The 23718-nt window shown below is 38.8% G+C and overlaps 1 protein-coding gene across 21 annotated transcripts in view; it reads left to right on the top strand.

Moving 5' to 3' along the window:
- Positions 1 to 23718, top strand: part of LOC126924014 (collagen alpha chain CG42342) — a 118242-nt gene that overhangs the window by 70369 nt on the left and 24155 nt on the right. For 11 of the 21 annotated variants that reach the window (XM_050738032.1, XM_050738037.1, XM_050738030.1 and 8 more), the window contains exons 2-7: positions 12872 to 12951; positions 13974 to 14009; positions 14921 to 14956; positions 17726 to 17799; positions 19834 to 19918; positions 20939 to 20992. In XM_050738032.1, the coding sequence (XP_050593989.1) occupies positions 12872 to 12951; positions 13974 to 14009; positions 14921 to 14956; positions 17726 to 17799; positions 19834 to 19918; positions 20939 to 20992 (365 nt within the window). The remainder of the gene's footprint in view (positions 1 to 12871; positions 12952 to 13973; positions 14010 to 14920; positions 14957 to 17725; positions 17800 to 19833; positions 19919 to 20938; positions 20993 to 23718) is intronic. The other 10 variants (XM_050738036.1, XM_050738026.1, XM_050738018.1 and 7 more) reach the window with 9 other exon arrangements.

Raw genomic sequence — 23718 nt, 5'->3', positions numbered from 1 at the left:
AGGTGCGGATGTACGGTGTCGTTCTCCTGTGATTTCTCAACAGCCACGCAGCCAAGTATAGACACCATAGGATCCTGTCCATTAACCGGTTCTTCGTCAATTCACCTTTCACGCACGTGTTAAAAGGAAGAAGAGAACTGTCAGAGAATGGGAACGACCAGAAACTGTCAACTTTATCCAACTTTCGTAGAGGCGGGAAATCTATGTTAGCTGTTTCGTAGGGAGCTAGAGCCTATATTTTAGAAAGCTATAACGTGTTTCGTCCGTGGAACGCATTTGTACGTGTTATAGCATCGCTGTTAGTCTTTGCGTAATATATGTACAGGGAGTCCGCTATCGTGGATGAAACTTCGGAAACGTCGAATCCTACGTATGTATAAATAGAAACGATCTGAGAAATTTCTTACCCTTGGAAGAAAAGAATTATTATGAAATATCGAAATCAAGGGGAATAATAAATAAATGGAATTTAAACAAAACTGGAAGACAAAAGCTTCGGATTTCTATATCTACTCACGAATTCGATTTTCCATCGTTTTCCTTGCCACGTTTCAGATATAAATCAGAATCAACCAAAATCTCGTTATGCGCGTTATTATTCTCTGTACAAAGTGAACGAGTATCGACAGAACATTTCCAATGGCCATTTTATTAATGTCCGACGATTCACAGAACATTATAATACGACACCGTTATTATACGATACAATTTCCTACTTGTTGAGCGATGAAATAACAACTGCACGAGAAATACACGATAACTTACTACCGTAAGTAACAGGCTCGATTGTTAACCGTCTAAACGACCAGGCATAAAGCGCAAACAATGACGGTACAATGAACCAGAGAAATTTAATAACCGTAAATAAAGAAGAATTCAGGAATAACGATGGAAATATTATCCGTCTAACGAAACGAATAATAATTTGCACGAATAACTCTCACCATTACCAGCTACCCTTCGATTTTTTACTTTGTCCGTTCCTCCTGGCTTGCCTCTACCTTCTCTTTTCTCTCCTCCACCATCTTTTACAATCTACCATTATGCGTGTTCCCTTTTCTTTTCTTTTCTCTTCTTTTCTTTTCTTTTTCTTCTTTTTTGTTTCCTTTTACTTAATAAACGTATCTACCTATCCACTCGTCCATCCTCCTCGCAAGTCGAGAACCCGAGACCAAACTCGACTCAGACGCATAAATAGTCTCTCCACCTTTCTCCTATCTGTTCTCTTCTCGCTCTCCTTTTTCCTCTCCTTATCTCTCCTTCCCGTTCTCTCTACGCCTCTTCCTCTCGCCGTACGACGTTCCCTCGACCATTCCTCGCGAGCTCGTCCCTCCTCGTCGACGTGTAACTTCACACCCCGTATCATTCATACCTCCCACCTACAAACGGCTGGTTTCTCTCGCTCTCGGTATTATCGCTATAACCGTGAGCTCTTTTATCCGCAGGTCGTCACAAACAACCCCCCTTGCCCCCGGTTCGAAGAACGAAAGCATCGTGTTCCGGTTAAACGGAACGACTCGGTGCCTAGTTTCCACATGGTGCGCGCGTGCTCGGATGGATGCGTCTAATTGGGTTCAATGTCGTTCGGAAGAAATCCAAAGGACTAAGAGCGTGAACATGCCGGAACGGCGAACAATGCCAGCCGTTCTCGGAACCGGCGCGTTCCATTTCTTCGTTTCGCTGATATTTTTCAACCCTCGACACCCAGTAATACCTAAATTTATCATCATTTCGCTCGTTATACTCTATACCTGAAGCTTCTAAATGACAAATATTCTGGATTTTTTACCGAACTAAACAAAGTCTATGTGTTTCATCGTTCTTGATCAATCGCGATAGCAAATGCGCACTTTGAACTTGTAATTAACGTTTTGTGGTTGTTAGTTGTTACATCGGCGTTCTATAAATTCTATTTTATAAAATCGGTTCGTTCGTTGTTCTTTGATCTGAAACTTTTAATTGACATGTGGATTCTGTTTTTTTCCTTTTCTCTTATATATAGAGAGAGAGTTGAACGAAGTTGAAATAGATGGGCGGGACGTAACAAATTTTATCAAGCCCTGTGGAGAGCTTCATCCACTTTATAATCTTTCTCGTGATTAAGGAGACTTCGGTTTCTCGATACGTTATTGAAGATCTCGCAATGGAAACCTGGCATGGCTTGAAATGATTCGAAGTTTTGCAGAATACGTTGTATAGAGTAGTATTAAAGTTATAGCAAGATACCGACAGGTCGACGACATAAATCTTGAGCATAGAGAATAAACGATAAATTTGCAAAAAAATGGATTGAATCTGATACATCTACATACTAAATTCGTCTCGAATTCTAATAAAAACGAGACAAAGATTAAAGACTTGTCTCCCTGTATTTTATATATTTCGTTTTATTTTATTATCATAGTAAAAGAACCGAGAATCACAATTTATATGGAAAATCTCTGTCACATATAATGCATAATACATAAGTACATACATATAAGTATTAGGGGCGTACGAGAACCCAAAAATGGCGAGTTTAAAATTTTTTTCTTTACTCTTGGGATAGGATCGAGAGCCCAAAAATATCTCACGACGTAAGAATATTCGGGATTTTCGAGATTTTCTGTGTCTTCGAAATTCACAATATTTTAGGATCGGCTTGATTTAATCTAACTGGGATTTCTACGTGTTGCGATAACTCGTAAAAGATAAAACGTCAATTTTGTTCTCGCTACGGTAAAACCATTTCCACGACTGGAAGCTTGTTTGTTCAAAAATCTAAATAAATTTTTACGAAACTTTTGCGTTAAGTTAGACTGCTTTCGAATAGCGTTTATACACGGTACATGCTCGTTCGCTGTGTACTGTGTATACCGTATAATCGACTTATCGAGACGCAACATTCATCCCTTGTCGTCGAATTTGCTTGCTCGAGTTCGAACATTTCTGCTGCGATGTAACTTAATCGCGGCTGAACGTAAACGCGCGTGTAATCCAACATCCGAGTAACGCAGAATCCGTGTGACAACGAGCCCATCGTCGTTTGTCGCGAGTGTAAATCTGGTAAAAATAAAGAGGAAAGAAAAGATTGCAATGGCCCGCAGAATCTCGTGAAACACGTGGGCGAACCTCAGGGCGCCTACGTGATTCTCTTGCATTCTCTTGGCCTCCGGTAAACAAGAAGACGAAAGAAGAACGAATAAAGTCGCCGGAATATTTGAACAACCGTTCACAGACTTCTTATATCTGCAGAATACTTTGGGCAACGTGATACACAGCTACTTATATTACATTCAGTTCTGAAAAACTTTAAAGTTTTGTTTCTCGCAACTTTGAGAATAATATACGGCTATATCCGCCGTATAACACGATAGTTATGTTCCGACAAAACGCCGTCTTATACAAAACGAAGAATTAGTAGAAAAAATTGGGCTGCTAAAGTTAAGAAAAGTCCCTATACTATATTTCTTTTCACAACTAAGAGAAATATGTTTATTAAAATAATTAACAATTCATCGCTACATATTACATACTAAATATTACACAATTCTTTTCTTCGTCATTGCTAAACATCATTAAACAAGGTAAAATCTACCTCACCTTGGTTAATTCATGTTGTAAAAAATATAAAAGACCCTTCGAGTTGCTACTTTCTTACAGCGAAAAAGCTTTCGAGTACAAAGAGTACAAAGGTACAAACATTCTACGAGCTAAACGTGAATTAAATTAAAAATTTCGGTATTCGAAAATCGGGTATGCACATCTAAGAACACTTCTCGATTCTCGAACCATGTTAGAGCGAATCCGTGTTGTAGGAGTGAGTAGCCCTGCTGTACGGGGATTAATTGTATATACAAATTTGTTCTCGAGAGGAATTTCAGGCAAATTCAAGCGGTAAAGTACGAACAGTATTTCTAAAATTAATTAAGTCTGCGCGATCGATTGCCTCTAAGCGGATTAAACGTGCGTATAGAACTTTCAATTTCAATCGAGCAATTTCCAATATACGTATTATTCTCTTTCCTACAAATTATTAACTCCTTAACTCTTCCACACGGAATTATGGTTGAAACCTGTTTAGCAGGATTAAACAATGTCCGACAAGTCTTTGATCGATGAACGTTGCAAAAAAATCAAAATTACGTGAATTAAAAATTCAGAATGCAAAGTAAGATATAATAAAAGGTGTGACGGAATAAATTTTCCAGCCAACCGATGAATTGCCATTTCAGATTATAACAATTTAAATACCAAATTTTCTGAGAAAGCCAGTTCTCTGAAAACTTATTCTCCGGTTTTATAATATCGTGAATTTTCTACTGAATTCCTAGAATTCTTCGATCAGGTAATCTCGGAAGAGCCGAGAGATAATTTTCTGCGCATGCAATTACCATTTCTACGTAGCAAGTACAGAGTTTTGAGTTACGGTTGCACGACGTATCGAAGAGGGAGACAAAGCAAATACGAGGAAGACAGTCGAAGGAAGAGGAACGGGACAAGGAAGAGGGAAAGGAAAGAGATCGTAGCTGCGTGGCTGCTTATTGTGCCTCGTTTCCCTTCGCCGCGTGCGGTCCCGCTATACTCCTAGAGACCTCCCGCTGAGCGAATCAAGCTCAGGCTTAGAATCGGACCAGAAGGCCCTGGATTCTGTCCCACGGATTATAAGTTACGGCTTATAATGTTCGTTCTACGTGAATTAATCGAAGATACCGCGTACCAGTCTGCGCAACTTATCTTGGATTTTGCCTTGAAACGTTACAGGGTGATTCTGAAATATAGTCTGACAACCACTATCCTGGCTTAAAACTTTTAAATGGAAGTGATGAGATCTAAATGGTCAACTAAGATCAGATAATACAATAAATTAGAGAATACGAAAGAAATTCTTATATCGTATTATATCGTATTACGATAAAGACAGAGAAAAGAAAAGAGCGGCAAGACTCTGCGCGTCTCTGAATCGATCGGACCAGCGTTTCTTCCAAAGATCGACTAGACGATTCTTTGCGGTTGTCTGTTCGAAGGTTTATTCATAGCTGCATGCGTCTGGCTACAAAGTGCAGATTATGCAGGCTTTAAAGCCAGACGAAAGGCGCGCGTAGGTATTCGAGTTGTTTAGCATTCTGCGGTATTGATTCTTTTCGGGTAATAAAACTTTTCGACTTACATTTTCATAATCCTCGAACAGTTCTGTTTCGTTGCTTCCTGTGTGGAAACTGTACGCCACGAAATTCCTACCAACGATTCAAGAAGCCTGTATAGTGCGTTATCAAAAATGTAGATCGAATTGGTTCGGCAAATTATCGATCTTATCGAAAGATATCGGGATATTCTAATAAACAACGAAATACTCGGACGAGCCAGCGAATGCTCGCGTTCCGTTTATCTAGCAAAGTCTGAAACGAACGAAACGCGATGGAACTTCGTGACGGCGGTATTGGCAATTATACAATAGCCAGGATAGAACAGAGAACGCGCATTATTTGTCTGTAATTGCGAGTTCGTCGTTATCGGAATGATACATTCGGCCACGTACCGGTCGGCGATATTATCGTCACATACAGGCTGGTCCTCCGGGAGTTCGTTAATTCCCTCTTACCGCGACGCGGTGCGTCGCTCGAGTGAATTGCCTACGCTACTGCGATTCGTCCCGCCTCGATAAAGCCGACCCGCCACCACGGCCCTGCTGGAAATCGAATCGCGGACCACACACGCACGCGTATTAAAACTCGTCCCGTAGAATGTCAGAAACCGAGTCCCTGTTCCCCAAGTGTTCTTATATCTTCCTTCGATAAACCGCTTAATGGACATATTATACGGCGGACGTCCGTGCCAGAGAAGCGGTAGCAGCAGGTGATATCGAGTACGCGATGGCGCGCCTATCTGCAACTTTCTTGTCGCGCGTTATGTAAAGGTGTACAAGTAGCTTGAAAAAAAAGAACGAATCAAGTTGAACTGGGATTCGATATACGCGTAGATTGACTCGGGTATCAAGGTATTAGGCGCAGATAAAAGTTTCGTGGCTTTAGTTTCGTGCTTTGTGTACTTTTGCGAGTAAAAGTTTCCTATATCCTCTAAATTTAGACTTGTAAAATTCGAAGAAGCTGTCGATGCCTGTTACGCGCGCATACACGACTTTTTATGCGACTTAATACTTTTAATAGGTATTTTAACAAGTATCTCTTAAATACACTGGCTCTTATCGGAAGGTCAAACTCTCGATATTAAAGAAGCTCTATTCCAAGTATAAAATTTCCAAGTATAATTACGTTAATAACTATACAATGACAATATGAATATAATCATGCTGATGCACGTCAAGTCTCTGTATCTGTGAAATTCCTAATCAAACTTTCTCCCGCAAGGCCTGGAAAGTTGTTAGTTCCGAAGCGGCGCATAACGAATAGGCATTCCATGCTTTCTTAGACACTTATCTACATGATGAAATAGAATCATCCCGCGTTTCGAATATCTCGTGACACCGACATCGAAATGTTCCAAAGCGTTTGGCCTTTGAGATTCGTAAATACACCCGTCGCGCTACGATAAAACGTTCCGAACGATTTTAATTTTTAACGTTTCCAGAGATGTCTAGGCGTAGGAATTTGATACACGATCGATATAATACGTATCGGAAGTGGGAAAGCATGTAAGTACTTGGTCCAGAGTGGTTTCGATCCTGGACTAAAAAGAACTCGAAGCTGAAAGGGTTAAAGAAGGATCGAAGTCGATTGCGCTTTATTGGGTCAAAAGGAAGAGGAGGATTTAAGTATTAGCGATTTTATTGGATCGTTCGGGAAGTTGCTACCTTCTTCTTCGTAATGAAATTCGAGAAACGATTAGAATTACAGCGAATTTAAAGGCAATGTGTATTTCCACACGGTTGGTACTTTATCTGATAATACACATCCTTACGTGTATTAGAACATTTATAAAAAAAAAAAAAAAGAAACGATCACAACCTAACTATTCGATCGTCGAACGAAATTAAAAATTTTATCTTTATTAGACGAAAGTTAACGCGCTATACCTACAGTTTTTATTTCACGCGTTATCGGATCAATGATTAATTTAACGTAACTTCATCAACCTCGACTCGTACATGTGTTTACGACAATATATACTTAGACTAGCCTCTCATTTATCAAATACAGGTTCGACACACTGACATTCGACTCCATCTCGCGGTTAATTTTAACAGTTCGCTAACTTAACTCTAGCGTCATGCACCGTCACGAACATGCCTACCAAATAAAAATATGCGTTAAATCCGCTTGACTAACTATTTAAAGAACGCTCGGAAAGTTCGAAATTGAAAGGTATCGACACGATCTCGAGAAGGCTTGCGAATCACTTACGTCCTTCCATAACCGGTGGTTCCCTTTCGTCGTAGGCATATTCGTGTCAGAACGCAAGCGTGATTTAGAGAAAGGGACTGGCAGCAAGCGTGCGTGCACGAACGAACGGGAATTGAAAAGAAGGGAGAGAGAGAGATAGTGACAGGAAGGGAAAGAAAGGAGCATCGTCTCTGTGCGGGAGCATGAAACACCGTTGAGAACGGTGAGCATGGAAGATACGTCAGGGAATACCGATTACGTATCTCAATCATGGGAAACTACCGGGGCGGGAATCGGAGCTGGGCCTGGTATAACCGTACTGGCCCGCGGCCGCAACATGTGAGGTCCTCAGCTTCTACCTTGCCTTCCGCTCCGCTTTCCTTTGCCCCGTCTTACCTTTTGCCATCCCTCCGTTTGCTTTCGTGCACTCCGTTTGCCTCTCGGACTATCGGCTTCAGTGATTCTCAGTTTCGTCCTGTTTTCATTCATGTAAGGCAAGGTACATGTACGAGTCCTGGACAAGAGATCCGTCGATAGTTTGGAATCATTGAACAAGACAAATTGGCGACAAGATGGGGTACGGGCGATAAAATCTTTCGTCGAAGAAAATTGTAGGTTTGGTAGAAGTGTATTTTTCCTGTCGTTCGTCGAGAGACAGATAGTTCATATTGTATGTAATCGAAGTTTATGTAATAGGAAGTTACGTTCAAATAAGTTGATTCGATCGACAGGAGTTGGTTTACTCGAGCGTTAAATAAAATTTCGTTCCAATGAAAAATTTCTACTGTGAAGTTAAACATTAATAGAAAAACCTGTTTGCTTCCAAATATTAACACACGTTGTGTACTATCATTATACGTATTTATAAACGCTTGGAGATTCATACGGTATCCACAGGATAAATAACAATACTCACGAAACACTTTCTATATATTTTTAAATATTCTCAAATATTCTCTCTCTTTTTCTCTCTCTTTCTCTCTCTCTCTCTCAAATATTAATCGGGTTAATCGTTAATCATTTAGCCATTTTATGAATATCCAATCGATTTAGCCATTAATCACTTAGTTATATTGTAAGTATTCAATCAGTATCCGATAAATATTGCACGTTCATTGAGGATGTATTATCACCGTTAAAATGATCAATTACAAGAATTTCAGGAATGAGTTACAGTTTGACGAGTAGTATAATTTTAATTAAACATATTGGAAACGAATAAAAGGTAATATATAAAACTCTGGTATATTTCGCAGGTAGTTTAATAAAGTACGATATTTATCAAATCTCAATGAACGCGGACGCGTAAAACTGCAATTAGACAACAAATATTCGTCTGACGATATATTAAACAGAAATGCTAGACTATCGATTCGTTCAATGAAAAACGGCAGTTGCACTTCCGGGACAATTTTGAAGCAAACGTGAAATACGATTCTGTTTGCTCTATAGATTTTTCCAACTTTTCTTTCTCCATGATAAAACGAATATTACGCTATTTTAGTGGAAAAACACAATTCTGCAATAAACTCTCGTCAAAGTCGTAAATTTAACCACAGAGACGAATATTTATATTCCCGTATACTCTGTAAATAAATTTACAAACATTTGTAATTTTTGTTTCTTTTCAACGGAACACCTTTGGTTGAGAAATTTTCGCTGTAAAAGCCTACTGGAATTTGGTCGATTGTAAAAATTGTCAAAGTGCGAAGATGTCGGTTGAGAGCTAAAAAACGGAAAAATAATTTATTTCAAAGATCTATCGCGACGTAGAAGCGAAAGTACCGCATCAAATTAAGCTATAGAATATAATATCGCTAACGAGGAAATTATTTCACAAATCACGTTCTTCTAATTATAATCACGCATAGAACGAGCTATAACGCTTTAGAAACTTGAATACCGTTACTTTATGAAATAAACATTTCTATTCAATTTCGCATCGAATACTCGTTAGAGTTATAGAATGCACTGTAGCAGAATCTCAATTCGCCGAAATCGGATCATCCGTGTTGTGGATTACCTTTTTGTATTTTGAAAATTGAACTGCACGCTTTACATTTAAAAATATCGTTGTTCTCTGAAATGTGAAAAACCACTTAATGCGAAAACAGATACGAGAGGGAAAGCGACAGGATGCTGTTTCTCTCTCGTTCGTACGACTTGAGATATAATACGTAATTACTAGTTGAATTTCGTATTGGAAATATCGGACATAACGTAAGGCAAACGTAAAGGCGGTAGCCAGTCGTAAAAGAGATCGGTGAGTCCGAGAGACGAGTAATAAGGAAATAAGGCTAATTTCGTGGTAAGTGAGTAACGATCAATATGCAAGACCGTTCGTTTGCCAAAAGCATGGTCGGATATCTGGCCGTAAAAGGTTCTTTGTATCGGTCGCTCATTTTCCGGTCGCCTGAAGCTATTCTGTAAACGAAAACGAAGTGTCGTTAAGTTGGTGGAGCGACTGCCTGCTCGCCTTAGTCCCTTGCCCTCGGAACGTTGCCAAAGCGTCGCGTTAATCTCGTTCTTATTCGCGCGAAAGACTTTCACCAAGGGGTCGGCCGAGTTCCCCTACCGCGAGAAACGTTCCTACGGGAACAACCGTCCCAGCCGAGCAAAACGGAGGTGCAAAGCGCAGTTTTATTGCACACCTCCAAGCGGGACGAGTATTTTCGTCGTGTCTAGACTACAAGGTTTCTTCCTCCTTTTCGTCCTCCTCTGACTCACTCGACTCGACTATGTTTTTCCTTCTAGTATCCCCCGTAGACTCGGACTACTGCTCCGGACATACTACTCGTCCCACTTGGACCGCGGAGACCGATCCGTCTTCTTCGTAAAGCACGATCTTTAAACCGGAAATAGTAGTCGCACAAAAGCGCGCACACGGAGAACGGAGAAACTTGGAGTACTACTAATATACATACATACATATATGTACATAGAGGAGAAGAACGATCGAGGCTGTTCCCCTTGACTGCCCCCCTTTTTCGTACAACTTTCCTCGTTACTTGCCGGAATTCACGGAGAGTACACTTTGTGATTCTGCTCGTCATTTGTGGTTTGACGAGAACTCTAAGGAGAAGAAAACTTCTGGCTACATCAAGAACCAGCCAGAGCCGAGATACATAGGTAAAGGAACGTTTGAGAAAGGGAATGGGAACAAGCATCGCAAACGGCATATATAGAGAAAAGGAAGAAAAATAGTTGATGTACGATCGCACCTTTTATGTTCTTCTTTTTTAATCTCTTTCAATTAGTTTAGCTTAGTTCGTTTCTCTTCGAGTACAGCGATCGATTGCCTTGATTCTCTTAGTTGTGTCATCTGCGTCAGAAGCTACTTACTCCATCTTTTTGTCCTTGCTGCACCCTCTGCTATTCCCTAGCTTAAAATCCCTGTCGTCTTGCGCTTTCGCGGTCTTGTTTCTCCCGTTGCTCTACCGTGTTCGTAATAGCAGAGAGTATCAAACAGATGTCTTCATTGCCCTCTCTGCGTTGATGATAATCCTATGATAGGTGGATGTGTTCCGCGCGCCGACATATCATCTCCCTTTTTAGCTTCTTCCTTTGCCTTTATTTTCTTTTCTCTTTTTACTTCTTCCTTTTTCTTGTTCTCGTGTTTTTTTCTTTTAGAGGGAGAGAGAGAGAGAGAGAGAGGAAAGAAGGAAATACTTAAAGGTTGTACTTGTCGGGAATAACGATGATAAAAGCACGAACAGCTGCTGGTGAGAAATAAATCCGAGCGAACGTAGCAGCTATGATACACGGCTGTTTTTTAGCCAGCTTAACTGGGATTAGAGAGTGATTTCATACCAACGCGACGCGTAGATATTAATTAAAGGGTTGAAATGGTAAACGACGTATGTGTCAGAAACGAAGATTTCCGATAGAACTGCAAATCGCGTTTCTCTTAATTTTTTTATTTGCGGCATTTATCATTTGAATGCTATTGACTCTCGCAACCTCTACAGATTTAGAGGGAGAATAAATGGCAGCTAGAATTTACGTTCTTTCCCGCTACGAAAGCCGCACTTTATTTTTTGCCACTTATATAATTTACCATTTCAATACCACGATCATCGAAAACTAATAAAAACAATTCTTCGATCCGATAATATAAAAATCGCTAAAATGTCGTAGTATGATAATTACCGTTTTGAAAAACCAGGAGGTTTTTGCAAAATTTATTGACTTCCTACGAATCACAACTCGATATATGACTCGGATCAACGTTGTTACTGTCGTTTTTACATAAAATCTATTTATATATTATATTTACAGCGCGATAAAACTGTGTTGCTGGGAGAAAATGTTTGGCAAGTCTTTTTTCGTAGATCTCGACCTCGCCGGGGAATTATTTTCAAGTTTCCTCAATATCTGCCGATATCGACCCTCGAACTTTCCTTGTTAGCACGTTTCTTATTTCATCTCTGGTTCTCGTCAGCTGGCGTGGAGATTTATATTCGTGTCCTGGATTGTAAAAAACTTTACGAAAAGTTAGTTCACGCCCGACTAATATCGTTCGTTCCAACCTCCACCCTATTCTCCCCCTTTTGTTTTTGTTCTCATGCCCAACCCCGTTGCGTTCGTTCCGTTTCGTTTTCTTCGTGCTCGTGTTCGGAATATCATCAGCCATCACGTGCAAATCGACGAACGAAAGAAGAGCAAAACGTTCCGATTTTGAGCAAATGTCCGAGCTAGTGGAACCCAGTCCGAGAATATACGTGAATTCGATTATTCCACGAGAGAATGTTCCCTGCTTCCTGTCGGAAATTAGGATAACGCATACGACGTTCTCCTAATAGAGAAGATAAATAAAAGTTGAATTCCCGATCGGCCACGTTTCTCGCTGTTTTCCCGTTTTACCGTTTTGAGATTCAATCGCATCGATAATCGTAAAGAATGTTGGATTTTCGCTATTTTAACTCGCCGTAGTTTTATCTGTAATTAGCGCTTAAAGTTTTTCGTATTGTAAATAAAAGAACTATTTATCGAAGTAACAAAGTAGCGAGGTAAACGGCGAGGAAAGTAACGAAAAGAAAACGATTTCCGTACTATAGTACGTTATAATGGAAAAACGATGGAAATCCGGTATATAGAATTTCCCAGCGACACTGTATCTATCACGCATTATGGAACGCTTTACGCGGGAATGCGGTTACGGAAAACCTTATTACCCGACAGACGCAGCGACAGAAACCTAAAACGTTGGTCGAAATTGCGCACGTAGCCCCGAGGATCGATTGATTGCGTGTTGCATAACCGTGTACGACACGTTGACGAGAATTTTCGAAAATATCCTTAACGCGGGACGTCGAGTGGGCAAGTAACTTCGTTTCGAGTTCGATCGGGAAGAGAGACGGCCTGCCTTTTTATCCCCCTTTGGGTCTTTGCGCGGCCGTCGTTAACGTGGTCACCGTCGTTGTCGGGTCTTTCACGGGACCACGTTTCGCTCGCAGCGCCGAAAACTCATTTCTACCCTCCTGTCCTCGCCCTGCTGCTTTTTCGTTCAAGTGCGTCGCGAGGTATCGATTTATTGTTTGTTCCTGTTATAGGTCCTCCCGGTGAGCCAGGTCCTCCTGGAAAAAGGGGGAAAAAAGGGAAAAAAGGTGACCCCGGGGAACCAGGCCCGCAGGTGAGTAGATCCGTTCCTCCGTTTGCTTCGATCCCCTTTTTTTGTCCTTATTTTCCCGTAGCGCACCCGTCGTGATCGCACGTGGAGTGTGCGTGTTTTTAGAGTGCAGCGGAAAAGCATGACGTAGTTTGCTAACGATACATATTCGTAGTCTCCTCGAATTCATAACTGCTGGCACACGCTGTATGTACGAAAGTATTTTTCGACGAACGTACGCATCCTTCGTTCCTGTTACAAAGGAACGCGACACTCGACGTTTAATTATATTAAAGGTTTTGAACATCGTAAAGTTGAAAAAGTTGGATAATAAATGTCGCTTTTCATCAAGATCGCCAAATATTCGGCGGTTATTTTTGTCAGCGAGCAATCGTTTAGAAAAATATTCTCGCAGCGACAGAATTTTTATTTCCAATTTTTGCAGTTTCAATAAATATGCAGCACGTGACAAAGATATATTTCACTAATATTTTACCACTCGTCGAGAGAGTCGTCGTTGTATCGATAGGAAAAAAAGATCAGCCGAAGATTAAAGATCCAAGAAAGAACGACTAGTCCACGAGTGAGAAGATATATTCAGTTCGAAAAGAAGAAGGTTGTTTCTGTTTTTTTTTTTTTTTAAATTGCTGCAACTATTTATTAGCGGATAACGTCGAGGATCGTTGGAGCAATGGAGAAAAATCAGTTTAAACGAAATTCACTCGAAGTGTTATGTTTCATCGTGTGGATGAAGTTATTGATCGTTGCACGAAAGACCGGTATAGCAAACGTGTCACCGAAGTTGACCCGCGATCGGCCGAAGTTTTGATAACCAAAGTACATACTCGTGTGGTAGTTGGCCGCCATGAGAATATCTAATTGGTTGGAATAATTATCGGTGTAGTATGGCCCTTAACATTATGTACATCACGATAACCGCGGACACGATTGGTCAGCGGAATAAATTGCTTTTTGCATGAACGCGAGAGCACTTAACCCTTGTCCCCTGTAAACGAGTTTTTAATTTTTTATACCCCTTCTTACAGGGTGTGGCCGGGACGCCGGGCAAGAACGGTTTTCCGGTATATTATTTTTTATTTTCTTTCCATTCTTCTATCACTTTGTCTGTCTGCTTTCTTTTTTTTTCTTTTTCTCTTTCGCTCTTTCTCTCTCTCTTTCGTGTCGCCTTTTGTATACTCCATTTACCGTCTTTCACGTATGCACGTAACACCGACTAAATCATATTTTGAATTAATGTGTTTCATGTAGCCTTTTTGTTTATCTTTCTCTCTCTCTCTCTCTCTCTCTCTCTCTCTCTCTCATCTATGTGATCTTTTGTTCGTTAAATTTGCGCTTTTTTCCTAAATTTTTGAGCAATACCCTTTTTTACACTTTTCTCCACAGTCTCAATTTTTTACGCCCATACATATACTGATCGTGAAATTGAAGTTTGACATTTGCTTTCAGATATGACGTTTCGCCGTAACGTCGACTGAAGTAAAAGTTCTGTGTGAAAAAATAGCAGTTTGTTTGAAGTAAACCAAAAATAAAATACAGAGGTACGCGATTTTTGGAATGTCAGTTCGTTATGTGAAAAGTGACGACGTGTATCGTCGACACGGATATGAATACGATGATAAAGGAACGATAAAACGCGGTTTCCTGTATCTTCTAAATGAGAATTATAAAATTATTATATTTGTAAATTGAAATTACGTTCCCTATATCCCTATAGAAGCACATCGAAATGTGCCGGTATAATATCATTTTAATAGATATGTGTAATCTTAGGTGTCGTAAAATAAACGTCGTATCTGAAAGCATTTCGATGTTCTACAACACTCGATGTTCCTTCTATCTGTCGTATGCTCGCATACGTACATTATATCGCAAGGAATGATTTTATTTTTCGAAAGGTGCCCGCAGCCTTTTGATTTTTCATCTTTCTTTACCATTCGATCGACTATTCGAACTTACTAGCGTGTTCTTTCAGGGACCTATTGGGTTAGATGGACCAAAAGGTGAGCCGGTAAGTGCACGAATAACCTACTTATTTTAGCGTAGCCTTTGCAGTAGATGATTTTTTTATTGGGTTTGATCTAATTAACATAACTTAAGAGCAGTAGAATACAGAGTGTATATGCATACACGAGTACGTGCAAAAATATATAAAATAATACATACAATATGCAAAAGCGTTCAACGTTACTGCACAAATGTTAATTTATCATTGTGTATTTAAATATCGATCAAATATTATTTTATTCAAATCGGATAACACGATAAATGTTAATGAATTGCAGATACAATATTTGTATTTTCCTTAATTGGATCCTATGTAAGAATGTAGACTCGGTAAATACGTTTCTTTCGCTATGGAGAAAATTACAGTACGATAACGTGATAATTATGTACCTAGCATACCTTCGAGTAAGTGAATTTACAGTTAGCGAGATAATAGATTATACATGGAAAGAGAAGATAGTAGAATTATCGGCGGTTAAACTAAGAGACGTTAATAGCCAATAATTGGCAGCAGGAGTAACACACTCTGTGTTAATTATACATATTGCGGATATAATTGCGGATTAAATCGCGCTGTTTATTATTAGGTGATTCGATACAAATATGTGTACAGATGAATAAATTATTCCCGATTCGAATTCTAACGTGAATAGCAACTTGATACGAGAGCATTGTACCTATAAGGTGTAACGTGCATCTTCTAATCCAAATCGTTACACTGGACGTTATTTCGGGAAGCGTATTTTTAAGAACAACGACAGGAAGAAATAAATTATGTATTCGGGCAGAATTGTTGGAATATCGGACTTGATTAATAATATTAAAATTCAGTTATGGAACGAATTTGCATTCGGGAAAAAGGAGAAACGACATTGCTCGCAATTGCAAATATGTTGAAACGTGTACTAAACTGGTCGCACTGGAATTTCGGAAAAACAAATAATCGGTTTGATACGTGGAACGTGAACGGGAGAAAAATGTACTACATTGAAAGATTATTCGCGAATACATTAATTCGTATGCGCGTGTAAAACAAATTCCAATAACTGAAGTTCTAAATTAAAATACTGCCAAAGATATTTTCGTAATTGATAGGGAAAGGAAACAGATTTTTTTTGTTATTAAGAAATATAGATTTTAAATTCTGAATTGAATTGAATGCATTTGCTAGTAAACTTTCTACTATGTTCGTTCGATTAAAAGGCCAATAGAAATTTCATCGAATCAAAGACCAAAGAGTTTTGGGTTAATTGTTAATAGTAAGACGCGTTAGAATATCGTTGTTTCTCGAAACGTGACGTATACGTGGCATGTAATCGTAAATACTTGAAACGTCTCATTCCAAAAACAATACGAAACACGTGTTATACGTGCATTTTGTCGTAGAGCAAACGAAACGAGTGAAACGCGAATTGGTAGGCGGGTAATACGAACGGATGTACAGGCACGCATAGATAGGAAAAGAGGAAAACGAGGATGAAAGGTAGGAGGGTATGAGTGCATTGCAAATATCACGCGATATTTGTTCTGTCGATGGTGGTCTGGTTGAAAGAATTTCGATCGGCTTACACAGGAGAACTGGTCTCTTACGTACGATGCTGCCCGGTCGCGTTCGACTCGAAAGCATTCTTAATGCATCGCGGTGAATCAACCATTATCCGAAATTTTATTCAGAATACCCGACAGCGATATCTCTCAAATTGCAGTTGTTGCCGAGAAGCGAAACGTTACTTCGAGTTTCGTCGATATCGGTTTCTTAAACTTAAACTCCTTAAAATGGACTTTGGATATACGTCGTCTTTGTTCGCCGCGCGGTCTGTTTCTTTAGACAGTCACAGTCGATCGATTTCCTCAAATCTAGAATACGAAGCAATTGTTTGAAGAAACCATAAAATAGTGGGTTAATATTATTAGAAGTTACCTCCGCGACCACTACGGCAGTGGATACCGCTAAAAAACTTTTAGTCGCGATACTCGCTGCTTTTATTCTTTCTTTAGCCCGATTTACCTTTTAATCGACAAACTTCCTTAAACGTGATAAATATTATTCGAGTACTTAAATTACTTTTACGCGTTTGTTTATTAATAAATAATAACACGGAGCTTAAGAAACTCGAAGGAAAGTAGATCACGCTATTATGAATTAGCTGAATACGCTCTTCTAATTGAAGTACGGATCTCCACAATTCAAATTTCACGGTGTGAAAGTAAATTTTTTTTGCACAAAAGGCCAATTAAATGGGAACTCTTAATTAACCCGTTTCACGCGACAAGCTTCATACGTTAAATTTACGATTTATATGCAAATATATCGTAAACCAGAGCTTGAAAAATGTCAAAGCCATTAAAATATTACGCCGCATTTTCTTCCTAAAAAATAACTGGTATAAAAGCAATTATATGCAATTTTGCTATCCGTGAAAGAATTAAACGCATTTAAGTGAAAAAAAATCCTGAGTTTCAAACAACGATTCGTTACGACGAATAAAGGAACCTGTAAAGTTTACCCGATTCGATACTTTTTACGTTATTGTACATTATTTTGAGAATAAATAATTCGTCCAACGACGAAAACAAGCATGAACGAATGCTGGTGGCTTCGCGAAGAAACAACGTTCGAGTGTTCACGGTGGTACGATATAAAAGTCAGTTGGCTAAATTCGAAACAAACGTTTTCGAAACTCGTGGAAACGGACGATGGTTTTGTTTCCAGTCTCGCTATGGCACGACGTTATTTTTCCATCAAATACAATGTGGTATGTTTCGTTTTCAGGGACGACCCGGAGAAAAAGGACAGAAAGGCGAACTGGGAAGTCCGGGCTTTGACGTCTTTTCCGCAGTAAAGGTATCTAGCTACGTTATCTAGAGTCTAGAGAAACAGCACGAGAGCGCATTACGCAGCTAGTAAACGACGTACGTGTAACGCGAAAGTACATCGTTTCTTTTTCGATCTTCCTTGCCTGTTTCCCGTTCTTTAGAAACCAATCTCGCGAAAATTTTCTACCGGTAACAGTTCTAACGCAAGAAAATGAGAAAAATACGCGGTGCCTGGATCAAAATGATTCGAAGGGGTAAACGATGTATTTTCCTCGACAGAGACTGCACAATTTATTTACACACCTCGTGATACGCATACTAAAAGAGACATGTTTCAATCGGAAAATATTCGTTTATTTCTGTCGGTGACTTGTAGTATCGTTGATTACATATGACACAGATTGCATTGCTTTTATAAAGAGATATTCGTTATTGTGTTGTGTCCGATGTTCTTTTTACGAATGTCCATATTAAATAACGTTAAAATCGTACACATAGATATAACAGTGAGAAATAGGGAATGTTCATCCTCCACTTGGACGAAACAAGAAATTCTCATTGCCGCTGCTTTCGCTATTTCTGATTAATGTGAGTTTGTATTGCGTCGGGAATATAATGAAGTCTCGTCCATAACGAATGAGCGAAAGGCACAGTATTTAATTAGTAAAATGGCCGGATAATACAAGTTCGCGTTTCTTATTTTGTTCCCGTATTCTGCAGAGTCGAACTCGAGAAAAAATCAAGACAACATAAAAATTGCAGCATACATTTCTTATTACGAAGAATACAATTAAATCCATTGAATCTTGTTTCTGTATTAGTGGACTGTTTTACGACATTCCTTATGTGTACTTTTCTTAATTGCTAATTAAATTTTAAGTAGAATGACCTCGCGAAAATAATCTTTTTGAAAGCAAGTTTTTCGATTGGAACAACGTTTTACACGTACTCGTACATCAAGGTAATTTCCGCCAGAAATGTTACATAAATTTGTGGACAGTGAATCTCGATGTTTCTCGTTAGCTCGACGATCGAGAACAACGGCTTCGTTCTTAACTATAATTGACATTTGGTAATGTTTAGCAGCCGGTACTGGCGAATTACCAGAATTTCTGGTTACGCCCAAATATACAGCCATACGTTTATATATCTAACCCTTTCATCGCCAAATTATTTAACTACCACAGATATAATATGTCTGTAATTTCTCTGTCTATCATGTGACAAGTACAAATAAATTATTGGATTTAGAAACATGTAAGAATCGTTTGCGAATAAGATTGATTTGTAATTTTATAATTGTACGATTAACGGAGGAACGAGAGGATTAAAGAGCCGAAGCCTACGTTCTCGATTCAAAGTGCCGAATACGACTCGTATCGATTCTCGCTGATAATTTGCCACGTTGCGATCAAGAGTCCACGCAATATGTTTCGATGCTCTTTATTGGATTTTTTATTTCGATATTCGATAAATAATGAAAAGTTCAAATCAAGGATCTTAATTGAGGACGCGAGTACAGAGAGTTGAAATCGATTACAGGAAAGTTAAATCCTACATATGTATTTACCCACAAAATTACTATTTGCATACAAAGTGATTATTTTTCACCCATGATCTATTAAAACTAAAATCCAGCAGTCGCTTACTCTCTCTCTCACTCTCTCTTTTTCCAACGACTCGTAACTTTTAAATTACATAACCACGTACAGGAGAGTTTCGTTAATCCGACAGACTCGGGACTTCGGCAATAACGGATTACCAAAAATGTCGGATTATTGAACCATACCAGCGTGTAACGCAGCGAAAGAAAGGAAAAAATATAATGCGGTTATAGCGAACGATCTCTTCAAAAATTAATCGATATCGCTGACTAAAAGAAATACTCGTTAGAAAGTCGTTAACGTCCCGATTCGGAAGATCGTTAAAGAGGACTCTCGATGGCTCCGTGGCGCGAGCTGTGACGTACACTTTCTTTCTTTTTTTTTTTTTTTTTTTTCTCGTCAACGTATCGATCTTCGATGATACAGATTAACAATATAAACCATCTTTCCGCCTACGGGTCAATGCACAGGGATTAGGGTTAAAGAGGTCGGTGACGACGCTCCGCGGCGGGACGCTTGGCTATGCGGAAATCGTCGCTCTGAAGGTAACCGGCCTCTTCGGAAGGCAACACGGCTCGTGTTGCGGTTCAGAAATCTCTTCTCGTCGTCGCTACTCCCGCTTCTTGTAACCTCTTCTGTTTCTTCTTCTCTACCTCTTTCTCACTGTTCCATCTACCGTTCTCCTCCATGTTCGCTCCATCGTCCTCGACCCATCTCACCGTGTCCACGAACCTACCTTCTTACCAGACCTTGTACTTCGTCGCCACGTTTGAAATCTATCTCCGTCGAATTTTCTGTCCTCGCTCCTAGACGCAATCCTATTTCTAGTCGTTGCCTCGTGCGGTGCTTTCGGTGTAGCGTTCACTCGTTGGTTTAAAGTGCGACGACGACACTTTTACGTGGAAGAAAAGCGCCTCGTTTCGCGTCTGTTTCTTCCGTTTGTTTCTTTTTCTTGAATTACTGCTTCGGTAGTACAGCGTACAGATATACATACCACCAAGGGAGAAGTTGTTTCGAATGTAAGAATGGGGTTTTGCTGTTACTCGGAGATTGCTGTATGTTACTTGACGCTGGTTGATGAAGAAAAGAGCCCGAGATTTTAGCGATTTATAGCTCTCACCGAACAAAGTAGAAAATGCTTCAGCAATATAAGACGTGTCACGGAATTATTGGCATACGCAAAGTTTGCAGGAATTTAATATCGGAAAATATATAATTTTAAATTCAGGTCGCGAAATACAACAAACAACTTTTTCCATTTGGTGCGTCGCGAAATCGTATTTCGTTTCTCGATACGTTTCATTGCTTTATATCGAAGCGCTTATTCTTCCGCTTGAAAGAGCGATCCTCGCATTTTGTCGTATTTGGTTTTTGGTTGGTAATGGTATTTACTTTAAGTTACAGTATTTAGGTATATCTCTGGGCATGTCTTGGATACGGAAGAGCAATGAGAAAACGAGATATCCCAAAAAATCCATTTTAGGTTTTCCTACTCACCCCCGTTACCCCTATGTTTTCGTCTGGTAGCGATTTGGTTTTTACCCGTAGTGTTGACCTACTTCTAGGGACTTCAGGAGCAAGGGCATAATATCTCAGCGCAGACCATCATACAACTGAAAGTAAGTGCGCCTGCTCTTTGGGAGCCCCTCCCCCTTCCTTGTCCTTTTCTTCTCATCGATTCTCCAGGCATTCGATTTCGTATTTTTCACGCAACAAATTCTCCATACATTTCCTTCGCCTTGCCAATGCGCTTAATTAACAAATATATCATTCTCGCGGAAGAACGAATACGATCTGTTGCGCTCTGTACATTCAATAGAGAAAACGGTAGAGAAGATTTTGCTTAAATATAAAAGAAGCATTTATAAAATTCGAGAAGCATCGAAATGAACAACGAAGAAAGCAACTTTGCTTCGAATACTTTATTTTTACATAGGAACCTCGTTTGCCTGGTGAATGGAACAATAACGTACGTAAAGGAAGTTTTGAGAGCAGTACCTTTAAAGGCGGATGAAACGTATTAAAATTTTCCTTTATGATCGTTCGTCTTACAAAGACATACAATTTACTTTGCACCTTCTTATTTTAAAACTTACATACCAAGTTTCATTCTTTTATACCTTCTTCCTCAGGGCCGTGTAGGAAATACTTTTATCGTATACATTTGCTAAGAATTTAATTTAGAATCATTCGCTAGCTGGATTGCGACCAGAGTAAGTAATAATAAAAGTACAATAGATCCGTTGTTTTTCATTGCAAACTTTCATCGAATATTATATTACGATTACTTGAAATTATCCTTTTATGTTACCAGTTACGTAACAGATGCGTGCGCATTTTAAGATTATCGTTAACGAAGTAGTGAAATAAGTGTTCGACTGCTTGTATTACATAAGTGAGTGGTTCTTACTTTTTGATATTGAGATATTTTGCGTTTTGCCGCTGAGAACAGTTCCAATTCATAAACGAATAATACGGTAGACAAATTTTAATGCATCAGCTCCTCGACACTACTAGATTTATACCTCAAACATTTTTTCAACGTTTCAAAGTTCGATATTGTTACAAGTGGAGTTAACCTGTTAATTGGATCACTTTTTAATTGAAAAATTTGTTTCAAGCATGAAGCTAAAAATTAGAAGTAACAAAGGCGAACTACAATGGTAATGGAAACGCAATAATTCGTAATCGTGAGAGGGTTAACAGAGTCAAACGTTAATACGACGCTGTATTCTTAACACAAATATAATGATAAAACAAGAACGACTATAATAAACGATTTTCAAGGATGAACCAAATAAAATGTGCACAAAAATTTCCAATCATCTTGATACATATACTTCGTGTAGGGTGCCTTGAAACGAGTGATACAACCAAGAATATTTTGTTTCTACATATGTAAAAATGAAATCGAATCGGAAAAGGATCGAGAAATTGATCGAGTTTAAACATCTTTTCGGTATACGTGTCTGCTTAAATCTCTTCTTTTAATGTACATATGTATATATCAGGCGCACAAGTGCATACCCGAGTAATTTATAAATTTAATTTTTCAGAAAATGAAATTTTGCGCTAAAAGATTTTATTGCATATTTTCGATTCATTTTTCCATATAGACTGACTCGATTCTCCATGAGTGGTTGTACTACCATAAACGTAGCCTATATACGTATATAGAAATAGGAAATTGTAACGAGGAATCGAATTGAATTGTAAAGAAGAAAACACGGTCCTGTTCTCTCTGCATGTCATTTTACCTCCAATATGTCACGCAAATTCAACAACGCACTTGTACGAACGAAAGTGCGCGCACGTGCGTGTATTGCATGTTCTTTTTTCCTGTTTTATGAATTTTATTACGACCGTAAGTTTTTAAGAATGTAGTACAACGTGTACGCCATATATTTCATTAGATGAATGTATCAAATCGTCTGCATAAGTATATGTATGAATGCGTGTGTATACAATACATGTGTGTACGTAGGTACACAAGCGTTCAAAAGTAAGCGGCCGCGCTTACTTACGCGTAAAGTAACTTAATTTATGAACAATCGTAATTGGAATTTAGTTTCCAATTAAAATGTATGACGATAATAAGTTAAAAGTATAAGATTCATCTTATGGTAGAATCAATTACGATCTAAGACGAATCTTTAACATTTTGTATATATACGTATATTATATACTAATTAAAAAAAGATGTACACTACTTATGCACATAGTTAGAATTATTAAAATAGATTATATTAGCTTTCTTGTATTTCTGTATATCGTTTACGATACGAATTTAAAGACCGTTTAGTGCTTATGCTACATTCGATGTATCAATACCAAATGGAAACAAAGATATTTTTTAGAAACTTTCACCGAATTTTAGTACATAAGTTTACTTGCATCTGTTTTCGTTTGATATTACCTGACTTATGCATGATGCTCTCGGAATCCAAAACTATGCGTGGAACATAATTGAATTTTACAAACGATGTATAAATATATATGCCATTTTTTCAATTCAGCCAGCTTTAGAAAAATCTTCGAACAGAAGGGATAAATTAAATGGGTTTAAATCTTATCGAATCATTAGTATAAGCTTTACTTCGAATACCATTTATGTACAAACATGTCGCGCGGAGTGAAAGTTTCAATAGGTTTTGATGAGTTTATCTTTGAGGAAGATACTGCTCCTTACGTCATAAAGGTATTTCTCGCTTGCAAAGTGTGCTCTAAGAAGCTTAAACTTCACCCACATCTTTTTTCTTTTTAAGCAACCATTTAAATATATCATTTTCTATATACATCATAACATTCGTATCAAAATAGTACCTAATGCTCTTTTTTTTGCACT

This window comes from Bombus affinis, chromosome 14 (genome assembly GCF_024516045.1).
Source record: "Bombus affinis isolate iyBomAffi1 chromosome 14, iyBomAffi1.2, whole genome shotgun sequence".
Taxonomy (NCBI): Eukaryota; Metazoa; Arthropoda; class Insecta; order Hymenoptera; family Apidae; genus Bombus; species Bombus affinis.
The sequence above is the reverse complement of the archived record's forward strand: the minus strand, read 5'-3'. Positions and strand labels throughout refer to the sequence as shown.